The 19,658-nt window shown below is 42.1% G+C and overlaps 1 protein-coding gene across 1 annotated transcript in view; it reads right to left on the bottom strand.

Moving 5' to 3' along the window:
• The window catches only part of CTNND2 (catenin delta 2), a 1,090,646-nt gene that overhangs the window by 272,528 nt on the left and 798,460 nt on the right, over window positions 1-19,658 (bottom strand). The window contains 1 exon segment of the mRNA XM_070357848.1: window positions 14,992-15,124. Within this exon segment, the coding sequence (XP_070213949.1) occupies window positions 14,992-15,124 (133 nt within the window).

The raw sequence follows: 19,658 nt of genomic DNA, 5'->3' as shown, positions 1-19,658 counted from the left end.
TAATTCTTACTCTACTTAAAGCCTGATATCACTAATATCCATTGGAGACTACCAGTCTTTGGTTCATTATGTCTCAATATCTCTGGTAATATTTTTTATCCGAATCTTTGCCTATATTTATTGGAAACATTTCTTAGTTCTTTTGTTCCCATACAGTCCCATAGCCGTGGCCTTTCCAATATGTCTATTAATGACAGATGGGTCTGAAGGGAGGCATTACTCTTTGAAGAGGCAAGATCGCCCATTACACCTGCCACACTTGTCTGCAATGTAGATAGATGCTGGCACACCAACTTCTATTTTTATATAGTTTTGCATGTCAGATTTTATTATATATATCCTTGTTAAATGCCTCCAACATCTCTGCTTGCTTGGTAATACCCAATGGAAATAATCCTTTCTTTTTGGATTATAATTTGTACACAGTATAATGTTGTGAACCATCCAGAATCAAAGGCAGAGTGGACATATTTCACTGAAATAGTTCCCTTCTTTGACAGATGTCAAGTTGTACGGTTTCAGAATCATCTGGCCACCAGGACGGGGTTACAAAATCCTGTGAGGTCTGGGGACTTTAATGGGATACAAGGGCGACACAGATCTGACCTCCTGGTCCTCACATCTTTTTATTTTCCAACCTCCTAGAATCCAGGTTTTGACCCTCATCACCTACACTCCTTCATCTGGTCTACACAATGGAGTCTCAAAGATGTTATAGCTTTCCTTTCATCTGTCCCTATTTTCCTTGAGCCCCTGCCCCAGACAGTATGGTTTGTAGCAAGGGTGGTGCTTACTCCCAAAACCCACAGGGAAGGTACAGGGAATGTGCCTTCTAAGCAGAGTGCTGGAGATGAGATCCCAGAATTCCTACTGGAGCACTTTTCGCCTTTCCTCATGAATACGAAGAGACAGAATATAATACTATTCACCCACTGCTGCAATTTCACCCACTTGCTCTTGTTCAGGGACATTTTGGGTTAATGAGCCTTATTTGAGCTGTCCTGGGGAGACTGCTCTCCTTATATACCACTGTTTCCATGGAAAATACATTTCAATGGTAAGATTCTTTCTTGCAAACAATCTTGGAAAATTGAAGACAGCTTGTACAGATCCAAAGGAGTGCACAAATTATCCCATACATAAAATCAAACACAAATAAGAGAATTAATGCCCACTTAGTGCTTCCCTTTTTATTACACAGCCAAGTTAATGAAGAAGGACTGTAAATACAGAAGACCTCTTTGAATTTTGGAGAGTCCCTAACAAAAAAGATTTTTTTTTCTTTCACGTACGTTAAAAGTTTGGTTTAAAAAGTGCACAGGAGCTACCAAACATGAACCGTTATCATTTAATCATCACCTGTAGCCTTCCTTGAAACACTTAAAAACAATTTTAATAATGAAGTGTATCTAATTATATAGGTGCACTAATTATATAACTAATAGGGAAGTGGTGTGACAGAACACTTACAGGATCAATGGGTATAAAGATACATTTCTTTTGATGGGAACCTGATTCTGAATGACTGAAATATGAGCTAGAAACCCAGATACACTCAAAATAACTCAGAGAGGCTCTTGTTCTCCATGGTATCTGGCTCCAGTGATATTTCCATTTCCAAGATGGCGCACACAAGCGCATGGAGCAGGGTCATTAATGAACATCAAAGTGTCATCAGCTTGACAACGTCTGATGGATTTAGAATGAACTGGAACAATAACCTTGGTGAAGCTGGAAAAGGGATCGAATGCTCAAAAGAGGCGAGAGCAAGATCATTTACTTAGAGTGGATGAATGAAACCGATCACAGAAATAGAGGCAAGCACAGAACCACAATGAAATCATAAAAAGGTGTGCAAAATAATTTGTGTGTGAGCCTAATACGATGTAGAGGCTTCTATGTGGTTTCTACCAGTATTTTGACAAAATGTTCTCTCTAGTTCTCTGTGCCAGGAAAATCAGAGACTGTTTGGAAGGGAAAAATCAAAAGAATGACAAATAAACAAGATGCCTCTTCCTCAGTTCAATGATTTAGAGATTTCTCACCCACAATAAGGTCTAATGGTGATGAATCGGCAGCAGTAAGGAAGGAAGGTGTTAACCAGGAGGACAGAGACTGGGTTTTTTTTCTGCTGCCTCTCCTCAAGGCTAAAGGGAAAAAAAGTGACTTTACTGCTGGCTGAAGATGCTTAAGTTGGATATACAGTTGGACTGTGGTCCTGAGTGAGGGATTCACTCTTCAGCTAGAGGTCTTCTTTTTAAAAAACACTTATTTATTTGGCTGCATTGGGTCGTAGTTGTGGCATGCAGGCTTCTCTCCAGTTGTGGCCCATGGGCTCTAGAGCATGTAGACTCAGTATCTGCGGCACTTGGGTGGTATTTGGACTAAGTTACCCCTTGGCATGTAGGATCTTAGCTCCCTCACACAGGGATTGAACCTGTGTCACCTGCATTGGAAGGTGAATTCTTAACCACTGGACCATCAGGGAAGTCCACTTCTTTTCTAAAGATGTGATATAGGAGCTCTCACTTGAAATGTGGCAAGAAAAAAAGCCTGGTGAAAAATCACTCAGTTAGACTGGGATAATTGTATCTACCTGTAATACAAATGCAAATGGGCTGACATTTAGGTAGGTCATCTATTTCTTCTGTTAATTATCAAAAAGAATACAAACTGATTCGGGGTGGGCAGATAAAAAGATAATTCATTAAAATGGAGGGCATGGTACAAAGAAGAAACGAAAATAACCCATGTGAATTGTAGCAAGCCCACCAGGGAAACTTCAAAGACGGTAGAAAAATACCTGCTACACCACTGCTCCCGAGCCCTGACCCAGTAGACTGCTCTCTGACTCATCACTGTAGCATAAAGAGAACCTTCTGTACTTGGTGGTTTTAATCAGGACTTTCACTGCAGGTTGGCTCCATTTCAACACAGCTCTGGTCTGATTGCTTAATTTTCATTCACTTTCAGTTATTAAAATGGTCTCATTCCAATTCAGAGAATGATGCTTGATCATTTGACTCCAGTCCTAGTCTCCTGCCCATCCTCCAACATCCCAACCTCCAGGAGCTGGCTGGACCATGACCTCCAGCCCCTGGTGCCCTTCTCTCCTCCCCCTTCCTTCTGGATCTTTCCCTTGTGCTTCAGGGGGGAGGCAGAAGAGATGTCTCCTTGCACAGAGGCAGCCTGAGACCATCTCTGATGTTGGTCTTCTCTGCCACGTGGTCCATAACTGTAGAACTGGTGCCGCCAGGTGGCTGGAGGTCTCTGCCACCCCTAGAGGTGGCCTCATTCAGCATCTTCTGACCCCATTTTGCCTCACCCTGATCTTCCAGAGTCCTATAGGGACACACCCACATTCCCGACACCCCTGGGGTCTTCTCCCCTGCCATGGTCCATCTTTCTTGAAGGGACCTTCCAGGAAGGAAAACAGTCTCTGCCCACTACATCTGATAATACCTCTATGTTGTCTCTCCCTGGTGTTCTGATGGCACAAGGCAACTCACCATCTCGGAAGGTGAGCTGAACAGCTAGCCTGGGAAGTACATGCCTATCTTTCTTGTTGCTGCAACTATGGGGCTATTCTTATCTGTATGACCATTCTCTCCCTAACATGACTGCCCTCTTTCTCCCAGTTCTCTTGTTAGACTCAACAGATAAGGGCATTGAACCAGAGAGGTCTCTACAGCCTCTAGGGAGACTAGTCTTCCATCAAGAATAAGGCCATCTTTGAACTCAGTTCTGGGAATGACCACCTTACATTGTCGTGGGGAGCCATGTCTGCTAGAGTCTTTATTCAGTGACCCCAGGGCCAGGAGGGGACCTTTGTTTGGCACATCATGCAGAATGGACATACTGATATCTGATCCTCCCCTGATCCTAGGGAGGAGAGGCCTTTGCCAGAGGATCCTGCAGTCTCTTTAGCATTTGGAGAAAGTCATCAAGGCCAGAACGAGGCTCTGGAAGGTCAATGAATGACAGGCTAAGATAAGGAAGGAAAAGAGAAAGAAGAACTAAAGGGGGCAGGGGCTGGAGACAGCAGAGCAGAGAGGTGCAAAATGTCAAAGAGAGAGATGTATGTGGCAGGGAGGACACTGTAACCAAGCCCCCAGCACCCCTGCCAGTTCATCAGTCCCATTTATCTTTAAGTGAAAAAGGCCACCAAATCATCACCATTTACTGGTACCCTTTTGTCTCTGCTTCTTTCCCCAAATTCCCACAGACCATGATTCTGACTTCCCCTCCGTGGCATGGGAACACAACCGCCAAATTGATATATACCTCAGTGGGATCATATCTGCCCTCGTTAGCTGTAATTCTGTCCCAGCCTGTTAGCAATACTGCCTACTTATGATCTCCTCCACTGAGGATGACTCACGGCCCTTTCTGCTGGAAGCCCTGGACCCATAACTCTCAATTCTGCCTCTTTCATCACCTTTCGTGTGTGAAGGACCAAGGCAACACAGAAGGAAGGAAGAAAAAAAAAAAAACCACGGGCTGTTTCCTTCATTCATTCTGGTTTAGCTTCCAGCTGCGAGACAGCTCAGCACAGATCTCTTTTCACATCACTCCTGCACTCATGAAGGTTGCGGCCCCTGAGAACCTTAGCTTCTCCATCTAGCCAGTATCTCCCCAAGACCCAGAACCAAACCCCCTCCTCCGCTTAGCACTCCCTTCTCCAACAGCCCTGCCGCGTTGTTGTGTGCTTTCTCCTGCTGCCCTGATGGGACTGAAAGGTGGAAACAGGTCTGTTAGGTATGGTGTGATATGATTTCAAACCCATGTGCTTACGACTTTAGTCATTTTAATACCTGGAATATTACCTTCTCATCTGTGGTTGCTGTTAAGCTCTAGTGGAATAGCTGCTGAGGGATCTGCTGGGGGCTTATCACGAAGAACTTGTGGAGAGAAGCAAGGGGACATTTAGACTCTGACTCCAAGAGCTGGTGAGGCACATTCTGAGAGTTTCAGTCTGGACAAACCTGCCCTTGGCTGCTCTAGCTCTCTGAAGGTCTGCAGACACCTGCTCCTGCTGAGGCCAGGTTACTGGCAGTGGTGTTGACAAGAGTGGCAGCCCCAGGAAGAGAAGGGATGCTGTTGCTGCCTCGGCCACGCACTCCTGTAGGTAGTGGCCCAAGCCCTGCAGTCACCCCTGGAGTGCTAATCCCGGCCTGCCTGCCTACTCTGGCGCCCTCACTCCCTAGCAACTGGCCTTAGCAACAAGGGATTTGGGTTTTGACCTGGCAGCTAGAAGTCAGATCCTGTTTGGCGAAACCAGCTCTCTTGAGAAAACAAACTCATATAAAAGGTACACTTCAACTTAATTGAGACTCTGATTTCTGTCAGGTCCCCTTGCCTAGCACAACAGTGTAATTAATCCATCATTTGTGTGCAGGATGTTATTTCTCTACTGGTTCATTAAGAGACATTATCCTCCCTGCTAACATCTTGTGAAATGATTACAAACCCCACTGTGCACCTGTGTTGAGTAAACTATAGGCAAAGACAATTTCAGGCTCTGAGCATAATTTGCTACCACCACCACCCCCGCCCACCGTACTCACCCCAAATAAATGCAGGAGACATGGGTTTGATCCTTGGGTCAGCAACAGCCCCTGGAGAAGGAAATGGCAACCCATCCTGGTATTCTTGCTTGAAAAATTCCATGGACAGAGGAGCCTGACAGAGCTACAGTCCACAGGGTCGCAAAGAGCCAGACACGACTTCGCAACTGAGCATGTGTGCTCCAAATAAAACAAATTCTTAGAGCTTAGCTTGTTAAAGTCACTGCCTTTCTCCATTTTCTTTATGCAGACCTCATGGTCACTTGTCTCCAGCTGATTCCACCTCCTCAAGCTCCCTCACCTGCCTCTTGGCTCCTGGTCACCTTTCCTCAGTGTTGTCCTGGAAGGGCATGAGCCAGTGCCTGGCCACCCCTCCTGTGGTCCAAGAGCCTCTCATGTCTAAGTCTTCCTCCTTTACATTAGAGTCTTCTAAACACTCCCATGGCCTCTCAGAACCCACCCACACTTCCCTCAGATCCAACGGCCACATTGTTTTTTTTCCTACTTTCTCAATCACTTTGAGATCACCACAAGGGGCTACCTAGAAGGTTACCTGCCTTCTTTTCCCTGGCTTCTTCTCAGAAGGTTACCTTTTGTATGGTTTCTGGGACAATCCTGCCCACTTCACTGATCCCCTGACCATCTCTTTTCATGTTTTTTTTTTTTTTTTTTTACCAGCTCCCCTCTCCTTTGACCATTTCATAGGTTCCAAATCTCCCTAGTCTCCTTTATTGAAATGTACTACTTCCCAAAATACCCTGCCCAAAAGCAGGCCCCAGATTTCTCTTCTCTGAAAGCAAGGCCTTTGACACGCCAAGTCTACATGACCCAACCCCAGACACTCACCTACTGCTCTCATCACCTTCCCTCCTCCACTCTTTTCCAAGGTTCCAGCCACACTCCTTGTTAAGGCAGGGTCATGGGTTGAGTTTTGCCCTCCCAAAGATACACTGGAACCCTAAGCCCAGGTACCTTTGAAAGTTAACTCATTTTAAAAACAGGGTCTTCATGGATGTAATCAACTTAACATCAAGGTGAGATGGTTGGATAGCATCACCTACTCAATGGACAAGAGTCTGAGCAAACTCCTGGAGATAGTGAAGGACAGGGAAGCCTGGGGTGCTGCAATACATGGAGTCACAAAATGCTGGATAAGACTTAGCAACTGAGCAACAAACAACTAGGATGTGCCCTAATCCAATATGATTGGTGTCCCTACAAGAGGAGAGGAGATACAGACAGAAACACAGAGACAGGAAAAGGCTGCATGGTGTTGGAGGCATAAATCGCAATAATGCAGCAAAACAGCAGGAATAAGGGCCAGCGCCAAAAGCCAGGCGGAGGCAAGCAGGCGTTCATTCTGCCAGAACCGCCGAGGGAGCCTGGCCCTGCTCATACCTTGATCTTGGACTTCCAGCTCCAGAAGTGTAGAGAATCAAGCTCTGTTGTTTTAGGCCCTCCGGTGTGTGGTACTTTGTTCCAACCCCGGGGGACCAACACACTCCTGGAACACACACGGTCCAGCCTGCCCAGGCCTGCTTTGTGCACAGGGTATGGCGGGATGTTTCTCCTCAGAGACCAACTCTTTCTCTTACTGCTTCTGGCTCTGCTCAAACACTGTTCCTCAGAGATGACTTTCCTGCCCACCTTACATGAAACAGCAGTTCATTCCTAATCTCTTCCCACCCCATCATCCTCTACCCTCATTTCCTGTTGTTTTATTCATGGCAGCTCCACCATCTGACAAATGATAGATCTATATTTTGTTTCTTGTCTCTTCCTCCTTACTCATCTGGATCTACTTTGTTCACCACTATATCCCCAGGGCTAAGAACAGAGCCTGAAACTTCAGACCTGATGGGTGAATACCTGTTGAATGGACATACTCTTGGATTCCACTTTCACATAATATCAATGTATTCAGCATTTGGACCTGTTTGTGTGTTCTTTTAGCTGGCACGTGCAAAGGGCTCTTTCATTCTAACTTCCCAAAGCCAGTTTTTTTTTTTTTTTTTTGGTTTCAACAATGGCTCCGCACAGGGTCACACACAACACAGGCTTTTGACGTGTGCTAGAGACCATAACTGGAGAAGGCAATGGCATCCCACTCCAGTACTCTTGCCTGGAAAATTCCATGGATGGGGAGCCTGGTAGGCTGCAGTCCATGGGGTCGCTAAGAGTCGGACACGACTGAGTGACTTCATTTTCACTTTTTGCTTTCATGCATTGGAGAAGGAAATGGCAACCCACTCCAGTGTTCTTGCCTGGAGAATCCCAGGGACAGGGGAGCCTGGTGGGCTGCTGTCTATGGGGTCCCACAGAGTCGGACACGACTGAAGTGACTTAGCAGTAGCAGAGACCATAACGGATTTCAGCATGTGAATCGCAAACACTAAAAGCAGATACACACAGACATTCTGTCTATAACATTATCAGACTGTCAGGAGGAGACTTCCTTAATGTGTGTTTTACATGTACACCAGCAAAAACCTACAGGTCTCAACCCACTGACTCTGGCTGGCAGTGTGTGTGCATTCTCTCCACAGCAATGCAAATTCACCTTACAGTCTGGGAGACTAAGGCTCAGAGAGGTAAAGAAACTTGCCCAAAATCACAGACCTAGAATGCAGGAGAGTAGCCAGGATTTAAAGGCAGGCAGCCTGGCTCCAGGGCCCGTGCTGTCACCTCAGTGGGATGCTGTCTACTGACACCTCGAAACTAACAGAGGCTCTTTCCCAAAAACTGTGGAACCATTTATGATAATGGAAAGAGAAGAAATGATTCAAAGGTAATCACCTGAAGAGATGGATGGCACCTTCTCTTGAACTCTGTGAGGTGGAAAGAAGCAAGAATAAAATAGAAATTATGAAGCACTTTAAGTGTAGTAGACAGGAACAAGTCTGAATTTTTTTTTAACACATGAAAGGTTGTCAGTCAGTCAGAGTAAAATAAAATGTATGGGAGAGGGGGACAGTTGCATATTTTAAAACTCAATTTCTATGTTCTAGAACTCAATTTCTATGTTCTAGTTAATATTACTAAAGAAAACAATGATGTTGCATAAAATGAGTATAAATGATACAAATATATTGAAACTTTATGGACATGATCACACACACACACACATACACACAAACTCCAAAGGACTAATGTCCTTAAGTCTAATTCCTACTCTATCAAGTCTAAGTTAGAAAGACTTATGCTATATTTTCTGGCAATTTCTAAATTAAATTCAGTGTACTCATCACTGTAGGAAGTAGGAATTTTTCTGACTCCACAGGCTGGATTTGAAGCATTTTGTAAACACTCTCACAAGCTTTTCCATGGAGCTTATTAGCACATGGTATTATTATGTTGCCCTGTTTACATGTTGCCCATCTATGTGGATTCATTACAAGTATGATCTGCATGTTATTAATATTTGGTTCTACTACTAACTCCAAAACAAGCTGTCAATAAACTCTTCTTTCTGCTAGAACTGAAAATTCCATTTCTTTAAAAACACAAAGTGTTTTATCAAGAGTGAGGAGGATGGTAACTGGAAAGAGTTTTGCTGGGAGTTAATAAAATATTGAATAAAATCAATGCTGGTTTCCTAGAGAAATTGTTCTCATCTTCAATTTGCATATCTTGACTCTCGAAGATCTTCCAACACCTTGGTTACACATTTGTTGGCTAAAGACAATTTTTCATATACAAAGAGGCCTTTGGGACAAAATCTGAACTAAATCAGTGGTAGTCACCAGCCATTCATTCATTACAGAGACATGGGTATAAGTCCGTCTCATATGGAACATCACATAACGAAGTCTGAGTTTTTAAAAAGGCACACTATTTAAGTGAATGGTCTTATGTTTAAGAAATACATTTTAAAATTATTTAAATGTTTAGATTTAATTGTATTAAATTTTATTAAATCTAATTTATTAATTTATAGTGAAACAAAATATTCAGACATTTTAAAATAGTCACCTCTTGTCACTCAAAAAATGTGCAAATGCCTTTTTATCTATAGACAACAGACTGCTTGAATTCCAGCATGTAGCAGCCCCATGCACACATATGCCCCTGTCTGTGTGTGCCTGGTTAGTTGAACTCCTGCCTACTCTATTTGTAAATGAAAAGAAATGGGGGGAAACACAGGAGGGAGGAATATAAATAAATCCAAAACATTACAACTCATGAGAGGTACTTGGTGTTATCCCTAAATCAATGGGATATTCTTAATATTCTTAACTGATGAAGGTTCCCAAAAGAATGAAAAAAAAGATTTTTGAAAAAATATAAAATAATTATCAACATTTAAGCACCTCCCAAAAGATGCTTATCATATATACACACTATATACACACATGAGCAGATTTTCATGTCTAAAAACTACCTGCATTATCTAAAGCTCAACTTACTATGACGTTCCCAACTACTGAGGAGACAGTGTGGATGGCAGACACAGTTCAGACATAACTGACAACCATCCATCCCCATCACGCCTCTTGCCCTTTAAAGCGGGAGAACCCGCCTACAGATCAGTCACTCAGCATCCATGGAAATGAGCTGCCCCAATATGCTGCGTTTGCTACAACAACTGGGCCCTCTCCTTCCACTTTCTCTTTGCCCCACCCTATTTCATTCTTTTTTAAAAATATTTATTTGGCTGCACTGAGTCTCAGTTGCAGCACATGGGATCTAGTTTCCTGACCAGGGATGAAACCTAGGTCCCCTGCACTGGGAGCATGGAGTCTTAGTCTCGGGACCACCAGGTAAGGCCTCCCTCTTTCATTTTTTCAACTGCTTTTCTTCTGATCTTTTCTCAGTCTAACTTTGAACTCTTGTTTGCATGATATCCTCCTATTCCAATTTTAGGACATTTGCTGGTCTTCAAAGCATTTCCTAACTGAATGTCCTGGCCCAGGTCAGGGCACCCAGTGGACTGCAGACTCTCCCACAGTCACTGGTGCTTCCTGAACTGACCACGCCCATTCCTCTCCCCTAAGTTCCACCTCCTTGCTGTCAGGGAACAGGCAGTCTGCCTTAAACCCAAGTTCACTGGACCAGTAGGAAAAGTTTGGGACAGTGCTTCTATCTGCTGATTTATGGGAGTGAATTCTCAACTTTATACCTATGAGATCTGGCATCATCATGAACAAAGCTGAATTTCTTGGCTTCATTAAATGAAAACTGTACAAAGCACTGTAATAAGGAATGAGAAAGGCATGATTTATGACCCTCCACATACAGGAGATTTAATTTTGCCTTTTGCTCAATGGCCTATCCATTGTGCAGGCAAAGTCAATACCAATAATGAAATGTAGACTGAAGGGCTAAATCAATTCAATAAAATGCAATAGAAAGACTAGAGGACTGAGTAAATTTGGAAAGGCTGGTGCCTGCAAGATTAGTATTTGGACAACAGGTAATTACAAAAATCAATGCCTGTATATGAAAACATGACAGGCAGCCATCTGTCATGAAGGGACAACCACTACTAATGGTTTAGGCTTGAATTAGGACGAGACAACAAAATAGATGTGTACAAAGTCCTGAGTGTGTACACACTGAGATGTGTACACACCTGAGTGTGTGTGTGTGTGTGTGTGTGTGTGTGTGTGCACATGAGCACGCCCTTGCACTCCCTGGGTGACTGAAGGAGAGATGAAGGGAAACTCCATGTGGCTCACTCTGCATTTCACTTAGGCCTCCTGCATCTGCCCAGCTCCTCTAGCTCATTTTTACTGACTCTGATCTCATTTTATCAGGCTGTATGCTACCTCACCCTCTCCTTCCTTGTCATCACAGTCTCCCAGGTACCCCAGGCACCATTATCACGAAGTCCTGGCCATGTCTGCAGTCTTTAGGAGGTGGAGCAGAGGAACAAATTCCACCTGAACCACAGCTCTAAGAGCCAGGTGTCAGGAGAATCTCTGGGCAGTAAGAAGTGATACAGGCAACCTCCAGGGCACCTGCAACAAAATTAAAACCTGCTCACAGGTACACACAACCTACACATACATGTGCATGCACGCTTAGTCGTGTCCTACTCCTTGTGACTCTGTGGACTGTAGCCCTCCAGGCTCCTCTGTCCACAGACTCTTCCAGGCAAGAATACTAGAGTGTTTTGCACGCCCTCCTCCAGGGGATTTTCCCAACCCAGGGATTAAACCCCCCTCTCTTGTGTCTCCTGCATGGCAGGCAGATTCTTCACCACTGCACCGAGAAGCTCAGCTGTATATACATATGTAAGATAAAACAGTATCTTAAGTGTCTAACTGTGCTCCTGGACAAAGATGTATATGAATGAATGAATACATCATCACTTAGCAATTTGCATCCATTAAGTCATTTAGTCCCTATAAGGACTCTACAGGGGAGGGATCAACATCTCTGTTTTAAAGATAAGAAAGGAGGCTTGAGTGGACACTTCTGTTCAAGGAGACACACTGGTGAGCAGGGAAGTGATGTTGGACGATATATCTTTCTGACACTGGTGAATGTGCTGGTCACCCCCTCCTTACACCACCGTTTTGTCTCCCACAGAACCCAGGGATGATTCTAATGTGACCACACGCAAGTCCATGTTGGGCACCACCGCTGTGAAGTTTCAAGGCTGGTCATGGCTCACATAGACAGAAGCAATAACTTTGAACTTGCCCAGGTAACGCATCTGCATGGACCACACGATGGCCTTGTTTGATGTTTGGCCTCTGACAGCTCTGTCCTTCTGGTCGCATCCGAGCAAGCTGATGACAAAGCTCTGATGCCTCCTCCTTTGGTACCAGTAGGAAGTTCAAACCATAGAAATCCTGTCCCCAGGTAAGAACCCCATCCCAGGGCAGGCCGTATCTACCGCCTAATCCCCTAGCCATCCTGTCCTGAGCTCTCCACTCAAGTTTGGTCCCATGTGGAAGCCGCTACGCTCAGCTACATAAGCCTCATTATGTGAGGAACTGGCCTTTTCATACCCTCATGGGGTGTGTGTGCTGTCCTCAGTCTTGACATCAGAACCAAATTTGAGGACGAGTCCGTCCTGCTGCTGTGGTTGCCACAATATCTGTGAATCCACAGATGAGATGAGATTCTCTCATGGCCTCTAGAGAAACCCTCAAAGTTATAATCTTTGCAAAATGATGGCATGTGATCCCTCAATCGGAAATCTCTCCTTCATTTTAAATGGTTATTTTGTTTTCTACTAAAGGCCAAGAATGACTAAGAGAACTGCCACTTGGGACAAGAGCCACATAATTTAATTTATCCTCAGATCATTTTAATAGTATTTTTTGACATTCATATTAAAAAAAATAAAAAAATAAAACTAGTAAAAAAATCTATCTTAGATGAACAATAATTTCTTTTATCTCAGCTTTGGCACTACCGATACTTGGTACAGAATAATTCCTTGTCCAGGCTGCCCTTCCATTACAGAATGTTTTGCAAGCATTCTTTGTAATTGAACAGGACCATATGGTGCCTGCTGGGGACAGATCCTCCATTTTTTTCCACCTGCTTCTTTGTAGAAAAACTTTAGCCAAAGAATAAATTTAATCAGAGAAGTGAGAAAATGCAGAAAGGAAAACCGTCAAGTGAGACAAAATAATAATAGTTTAGCCATTTAACATAGTCAAGGACCTTTAGTTCCTCCTTAAGAGCTATACATAATATTCTGAGTCACATCCTCTAAGGTGTTTTGCAGATACTAAAACCCCTGCCAGGTGGAAGGAGTTGATTACATGATGACCAGACTGTAGCCATGACAAGTTACTCCATCTTACACAATTCCAAGAACTGACCTCAAGAAAACAGGAACAAACCGACCCTGGAACTGAAGATGAACTGTACTTAAAATAATCAAGATAGATGGTGCTGATCAGATCACTGCATGACCAATTTCACGATGACTGTCAGAGCAGACTATGCTGTTTCTGCATGTAACCCCCCTCCCCAGCCTGTAACCCTGGAAATCCCCCCTTTAAAGCTCTTGCTTCCTGATCAGCAGTTAGGAGTTGAGTTTTGGACATGAGTCCACCTTCTCCCAGGTTGTCAGTCTCCTGAATAAAGCAACCTTTTCTTTCCTGCCAACACTTGTCTCTCGAGCACTGACTTTTCAGAGGTGAGCAGCCCAGCCTGAGTTGGGTAACACATGACTGCCACCCACTAAATGCTAATGGCACACCACAAATTTTTTCAATTCTGACAACCAAAGATGGCTCCAGATGTTGTAACATGTCCTTTGGGAGGCAAAATTACACTTGGTTGCGAATCACTGCCTTATATTCATTCCACAAAGAAATAGGACTTTTCTCATAAGAAAACGTGGGGTCAAGCCCTTTGTAGTCCCAGGGGAAGAGAAACAGGAAAAAAAAAAAAAAAGATGAAAAGCTGCTGGTCTATACACATCCCAATGCAAGCAAGCACCATCTATAATAAATTGCAATTATATCTTCAAATCTCTGCTTTCCACCCTTAAACTAATTTAGTCTCATCTCCCAAATTCCTTACATGCTATGGAGATGACTCTTAACAGTTTATAAAAATCTTTTTTAAAAATTTGATTAGTCAGCTGCTCATATGCAAATGCTTGTCCCTCATCTAAAAAAAAATCAGAGTTAGCTGTACTGACCACTGTGATTTTCTAGAAATATCACATACCACAATTTGTGCCCTTTGAAGCATTCCAAAATTTTTGAGTATGTTAACAATTGTTTACATGATGAACACAGAGAATAGTTTCTTTAATGGAACACATATATCTGTATCATATCCAATGGTACATTTGTAAATGGTTCAGAAAGTTTGGTTATAATACAAAGCTGGTTTATTGCCTAAAATTTCCCTCTTATCAATGAGTTTTCCAGGAAGACAGATGATACCATAAATTGATGTAGCAATCTTGATGTAATTTGAGGAGAACCTGAAGATGCTTTGTATTTTTTTTAGAATTTAGGAGCAGAGATGACTCCAGAGATGGATTGGGAAGAGAAAAATGCAAATTACATCAAAAGTTTAGCATTTGATACTCTCATCTCTGTGGATATTAGTGTATATCCTTGGTCCTCTATCCCTTCAGTATTAAAATATTAAAAAAGAAGAATGTATATATAGGCATGCCAAACACTTAGATGAAAAGTTCTATGCTTCAGTCATAAGTGTGGATCTGTTTTGATAGCATAATTTTTTTTTCTTTTTTTTAAAATTTTATTTTATTTTTAAACTTTACATAATTGTATTAGTTTTGCCAAATATCAAAATGAATCCGCCACAGGTATACATGTGTTCCCCATCCTGAACCCTCCTCCCTCCTCCCTCCCCATACCATCCCTCTGGGTCATAATTTTAAGCTTCGAATTTTCTTCCCCATTCAGCAGGACTCTGAACACCTAAGTGATGATGAATCTGACACCAGTCATTCCTGATTTCAAGTAGTGCTTACCTCGGCTTTAATTTTGTTGTCTCCAAAACAGAGGTGCTGTAAATAGGCTGCAGCATTAGACTGGACGGAAGGAAACTGATGTTGCAACATCTGTATCACTTCAGGTAGCTCTGGGTCTCTCCATCCAAACTCTCTGAACAAAAGGAAAGCAGGAGAACATGAGAGAAATCCTGCAACTGGTAGCCTGTGGTCAACTCATTTATGTAACACCTGTGAGAGTTCACATGGGAATATTTCACAACTGATTGTCCTGGTTTTCTTACTCATGTTGTTGCTTAGTTGCTAAGTTGTGTCCAACTATGTGCAATCCCCCTCCCCCCAGGACTGCAGCACGCCAGGCTCTTCTGTCCTCCGCTGTCTCCCAGGGTTTGCTCACATTCATGTCCATAGAGTCAGTGATGCTACCTGACCATCTCATCCTCTTATATTTCTTCCACATTTACTGACTTAAAAAAGGATTTGAAAAGATTTCCTTGAGCAAATGGTTTGTAAGCAAATGTATCTACATATATATGTACATACACATCTGGGGCTTCCCGGGTGGTACAATGGTAAAGAATCTGCCCATCAGTGCAGGAGATGAAGGAGACAGAGGTTCAAGCCCTGGGTCAGGACGATCCCCTGGAGTAGGAAACAGTAAACTACTCAAATATTCTCGCCTGGAAAATTCCATGGACAGAGGAGGTTGGCAGGCTGCAGTCCATGGGGTTGTTAAAGAGTCAGACACAACTAAGCATGCAAGCACATATACTTATATAATCTTAAATGTATCACTGAAGTTACCATGTTTATGAAGACTGAAAAAAAAGGACTTAAAATGGCACGATCTTATTAATATAGACATTTTTCATTTGGACTCCAGTAGATAATTTACAAGATCACATTTATTTTCCAAAATATTATTTCAACAGTCTTGTGCAGGTATAGCATTTAGTTAAATTACCAGATAAGAGAAAATATAACTGAATGAGTCCAACCTAAAATGTCATGATATCAGTTATGCCATATTTGTTATATTTATGGTTAATACTGCTATTATCATAATCCCTTTTTTTTTTAAAAACATACAGATTCCCTAAACAATTTTCTGAGGATAAAAGTATACTAACAAGAAGCCTTCATAAAAGGAAATTATTTATTTAAAATGTTAGGTTTATTCAAACAAATTTTATGCATGGTGTATTCTTTTTTGATATCCTCTTGTTTATATCTGAGCTACTCCAAGAAGCTAGTTGTTTATTTAATTTTGAGAAACATGCTCCAGGATTCTTAAATCCATTATAAAACACAAGGGTGACTGTACCATTATGCATATGAATACTCTTTCATGAAATTCACCAACTTAACCAGTTAGAGCAGCGATCCCCAACCTTTCTGGCACCAGGGATTGCTTTCATGAAAGACAGTTTTTCCATGGATCAGGAAGCGGCGGGGCGGTGGTGGGTGGATTCGGGATGATTCAAGCACATTACATTTATTTGTGCATTAATTTGTATTATTACATCAGTTCCACCTCAGATCATCAGGCATTAGATTCTGGAGGTTGGGGACCCTTGAGTTAGAACATGACACTGACATGGTTGGATGTAAGGATTTCATTTCTGAAGCAGTGAATCAATTTTTAACAGAGAAATAAAAAAGCAACCCATGAGGCCACAGATGAAAACCTGACCCCTTGAACCACAAACGGCTACTATTTATCTGAAGGATAGGCTGGAAGAGACTTGAGACAGCTTGGCAGCACCCACTTGACTCCCAGAAAACAACTCAAAAGCATACATCCTATTGATGCCAGGTCAGTGCTGTCATCTCAGAAGAGGAGTCATAAAAAATGGGACAGAAATGGAGCAGACAAAGGTTAAAAGTTTCCTCATAGATTCTAACCTGTTCTCTTTATCTTTTCTTTATCACGCCTGGTAGAGGTTGTCAAGTAAATCTTGAAGCATGTTGGTGCTGTCTTACTGCTATCGAAGACAATACGGAATAGGATTCCTTTTGAGTTGGCTCAGTTCTTAAAGGACTGGATGGTGTGAGGAGCACCTTTGCTACAAAACATACTCAAATGGTTGCTGATAATGGACCAACTATTGGATCTTCTTCAGCTAGGTGATCACAGTAAAAAACAATTATGGATGAAAACATAGGAAGCTTGTTTTTCTTTTTAATTGAATTTTCTTTCATTGCATGATTCTAAACCACCTCAGTGTGCAACATCCAGATAGCACAGTCTTTTTTCTTATAATAGCAGCCTTTTAAAATTATATCCTTTGTTCAAGTTAAATCAAAATCTACAGAACACCTATAAATTAAAATTAGAAATGTCATGTGAATACACTGGATGACTAATATGAATTCAGGTAAGCCCATGCTACTGGAAAGTGATTAGTGAAGGATGCATTTCAGTCTAATTTACTAACCAGATGAGAATTGCTCTATTACGCTTATATGGCATAGATAAGAAAGTCCTTGAACAAGAGTACAGGAGGAACAGCCTTAGGGCACTTGGCTTGCTTGTGTCAGTGCATACACACAAAGATGCATACCAGACTACATACATACACACAGAGCCCAGAATCAACAGAAGAAGGAAAATTTCAAGAGTTATACAAGCCTTTTTTTCTGGAATGGTTTTGTTTCACTTAAAAGAGATTCTGCTCAGATTTTGTGTTTCCCATGGAGATGGACTCTAGAAAAGAGCTGGACAAAATAAAATGTCTGTCTTATTTGGGCCAGAATTCAGTACAAGGCGTGGATTCTTTATACAAGGTCTTTTTTTTTTTTTTTCAACTGAAGTATAGTTTATTTACAGTGTTTTGTTATTTTCAGGTGTACAGCAAAGTGATTGATATATAATATATATATTCTTTTTCAGATTCTTTTCACTTATAGGTTATTACAAAATACTGAATATAGATCCCTGTGCTATACTTGCTCCTTGCTTGATGTTCTTCACATGAGATTTTAATCCTGAAGGACAAGCAACGTTCATAAGACAAAAGAATTCTGGTGACAAAATCAGCAAAAGAACAGCACGAGGAGAGACACTGGGTCATGGAAGGCTGACAGATTCAGGGAAGGTGTGCATTCAGCCAGGATGGCTATGAGACAGGAGGGTGCAGGAAGGGGTTTACCCAAGAAGGAGGTGGTGGAAATGAAGCTGGAAAGCAAGGTTGGTGTGAGATCGCAAAGAGCTTTGCACTTCAGTACAAAACGTCTGGGCCTGGTTTGTGGTCAGAATTGTGACAAAGAAGTCTAAGGAAATTTAGATAATGTTCAGACTTACAGAACGGACATCTTAAGTAATACTGTGAGTGTGGACTAAAAGTCAGTGCTGAGGCTCCCTGTTCATGTGGTGTCATGCTTTAATCCTTAACTAGCCTTAGGTAGTTTCTTTTCATTTCATGGAGGAGGAAATTAATAGACTTAGAGATGTTCATAAACTTAAGAGGTGGAGCAGAAATAAAACTCTGGCCATCTGCTTTCTAATAGATATAATCATATAACAATGATGCCTACTGTAATTGCTGTCTTGAAATAAAGTCTAAAAGTCTAAAAAATAAATACACTTAATACTGTGTCCCCAGGGGACATCTGACAAGGTCAGAAGACAGTTTTGGTTGTCACAACTGGAGGACGCTATTGATATCCAGGAAGCAGACCCCAGGAATCCTGCTCAACATCTTACATTGCACAGACAATTCCCTATGACAAAGAATTATCTGCCCCAAAATATCACTAGAGCCAAGACTGAGACACCCTGGTCTAAACATGTTCTGTTATTTGATAATTTTTTAAAAAAATTATTGTAGTATAGCTGCTTTATGATGTCATGTTAGTGTCTGCTATACAGCAAAGTGAGTCAGCCATATGTATATACATTATCTCCTCTTTTTTGGATTTCCTTCCCATTTAGGTTACCACAAAGCGCTGAACAGAGTTCCCTGGGCTATACAGTAGGTTGTCATTAGTTATCTATTCAGTTATAAAAAAGAATGAAATTGTGATATTTGCAGAGACATGGATGGGCCTTAAAGACTGTCATGTAGAATGAAGTAAGTCAGAAAGAGAAAAATGAATATCATATATTAACACATATATTTGAACTCTAGAAAAATGATACAGATGAACTCATTTGAAAAGTAGAAATATTTGATCATTCTTTGTTGAGCATGTTATAAATCTCTTATTTCTTGATTACTGCTGTAGAAGAGGCACAGGATTTGGCATCCAAATAATTAGGAAGGAGTTCAGAACTTGAACATCTGGCTTTCTCCCTTCTAGATTACAAATATATATAGAAGAGTCCCTCAGTGCTTGCTGGTATTGGTTTCCATGGATCAAATATAGAGAATAACGCCATCTATTTCACAGAACTTCTTTTTAAAAGACAGCATAAAATATGAAAGTGAAAGTGCTGGGCAAACTATTAAAAGCTAGATGTGTTTGTGCATGCTAAGTCACTTCAGTCATGTTTGACTCTGCATGGCCCTATGGATTGTAGCCCACCAGGCTCCTCTGTCCATGGGATTCTCCAGGCAAGAATACTGGAGTGAGTTGCTATGCCCTCCTCCAGGGGATCTTCCTGACCCTGGGATGGAACCCACATCTCTTAAGTCTCCTGGATTGGCAGGAGGGTTCTTTTACCACTAACACCACCTGGGAAACCC

Source organism: Bos mutus, chromosome 20 (genome assembly GCF_027580195.1).
Source record: "Bos mutus isolate GX-2022 chromosome 20, NWIPB_WYAK_1.1, whole genome shotgun sequence".
NCBI lineage: Eukaryota > Metazoa > Chordata > Mammalia > Artiodactyla > Bovidae > Bos > Bos mutus.
The sequence above is the reverse complement of the archived record's forward strand: the minus strand, read 5'-3'. Positions and strand labels throughout refer to the sequence as shown.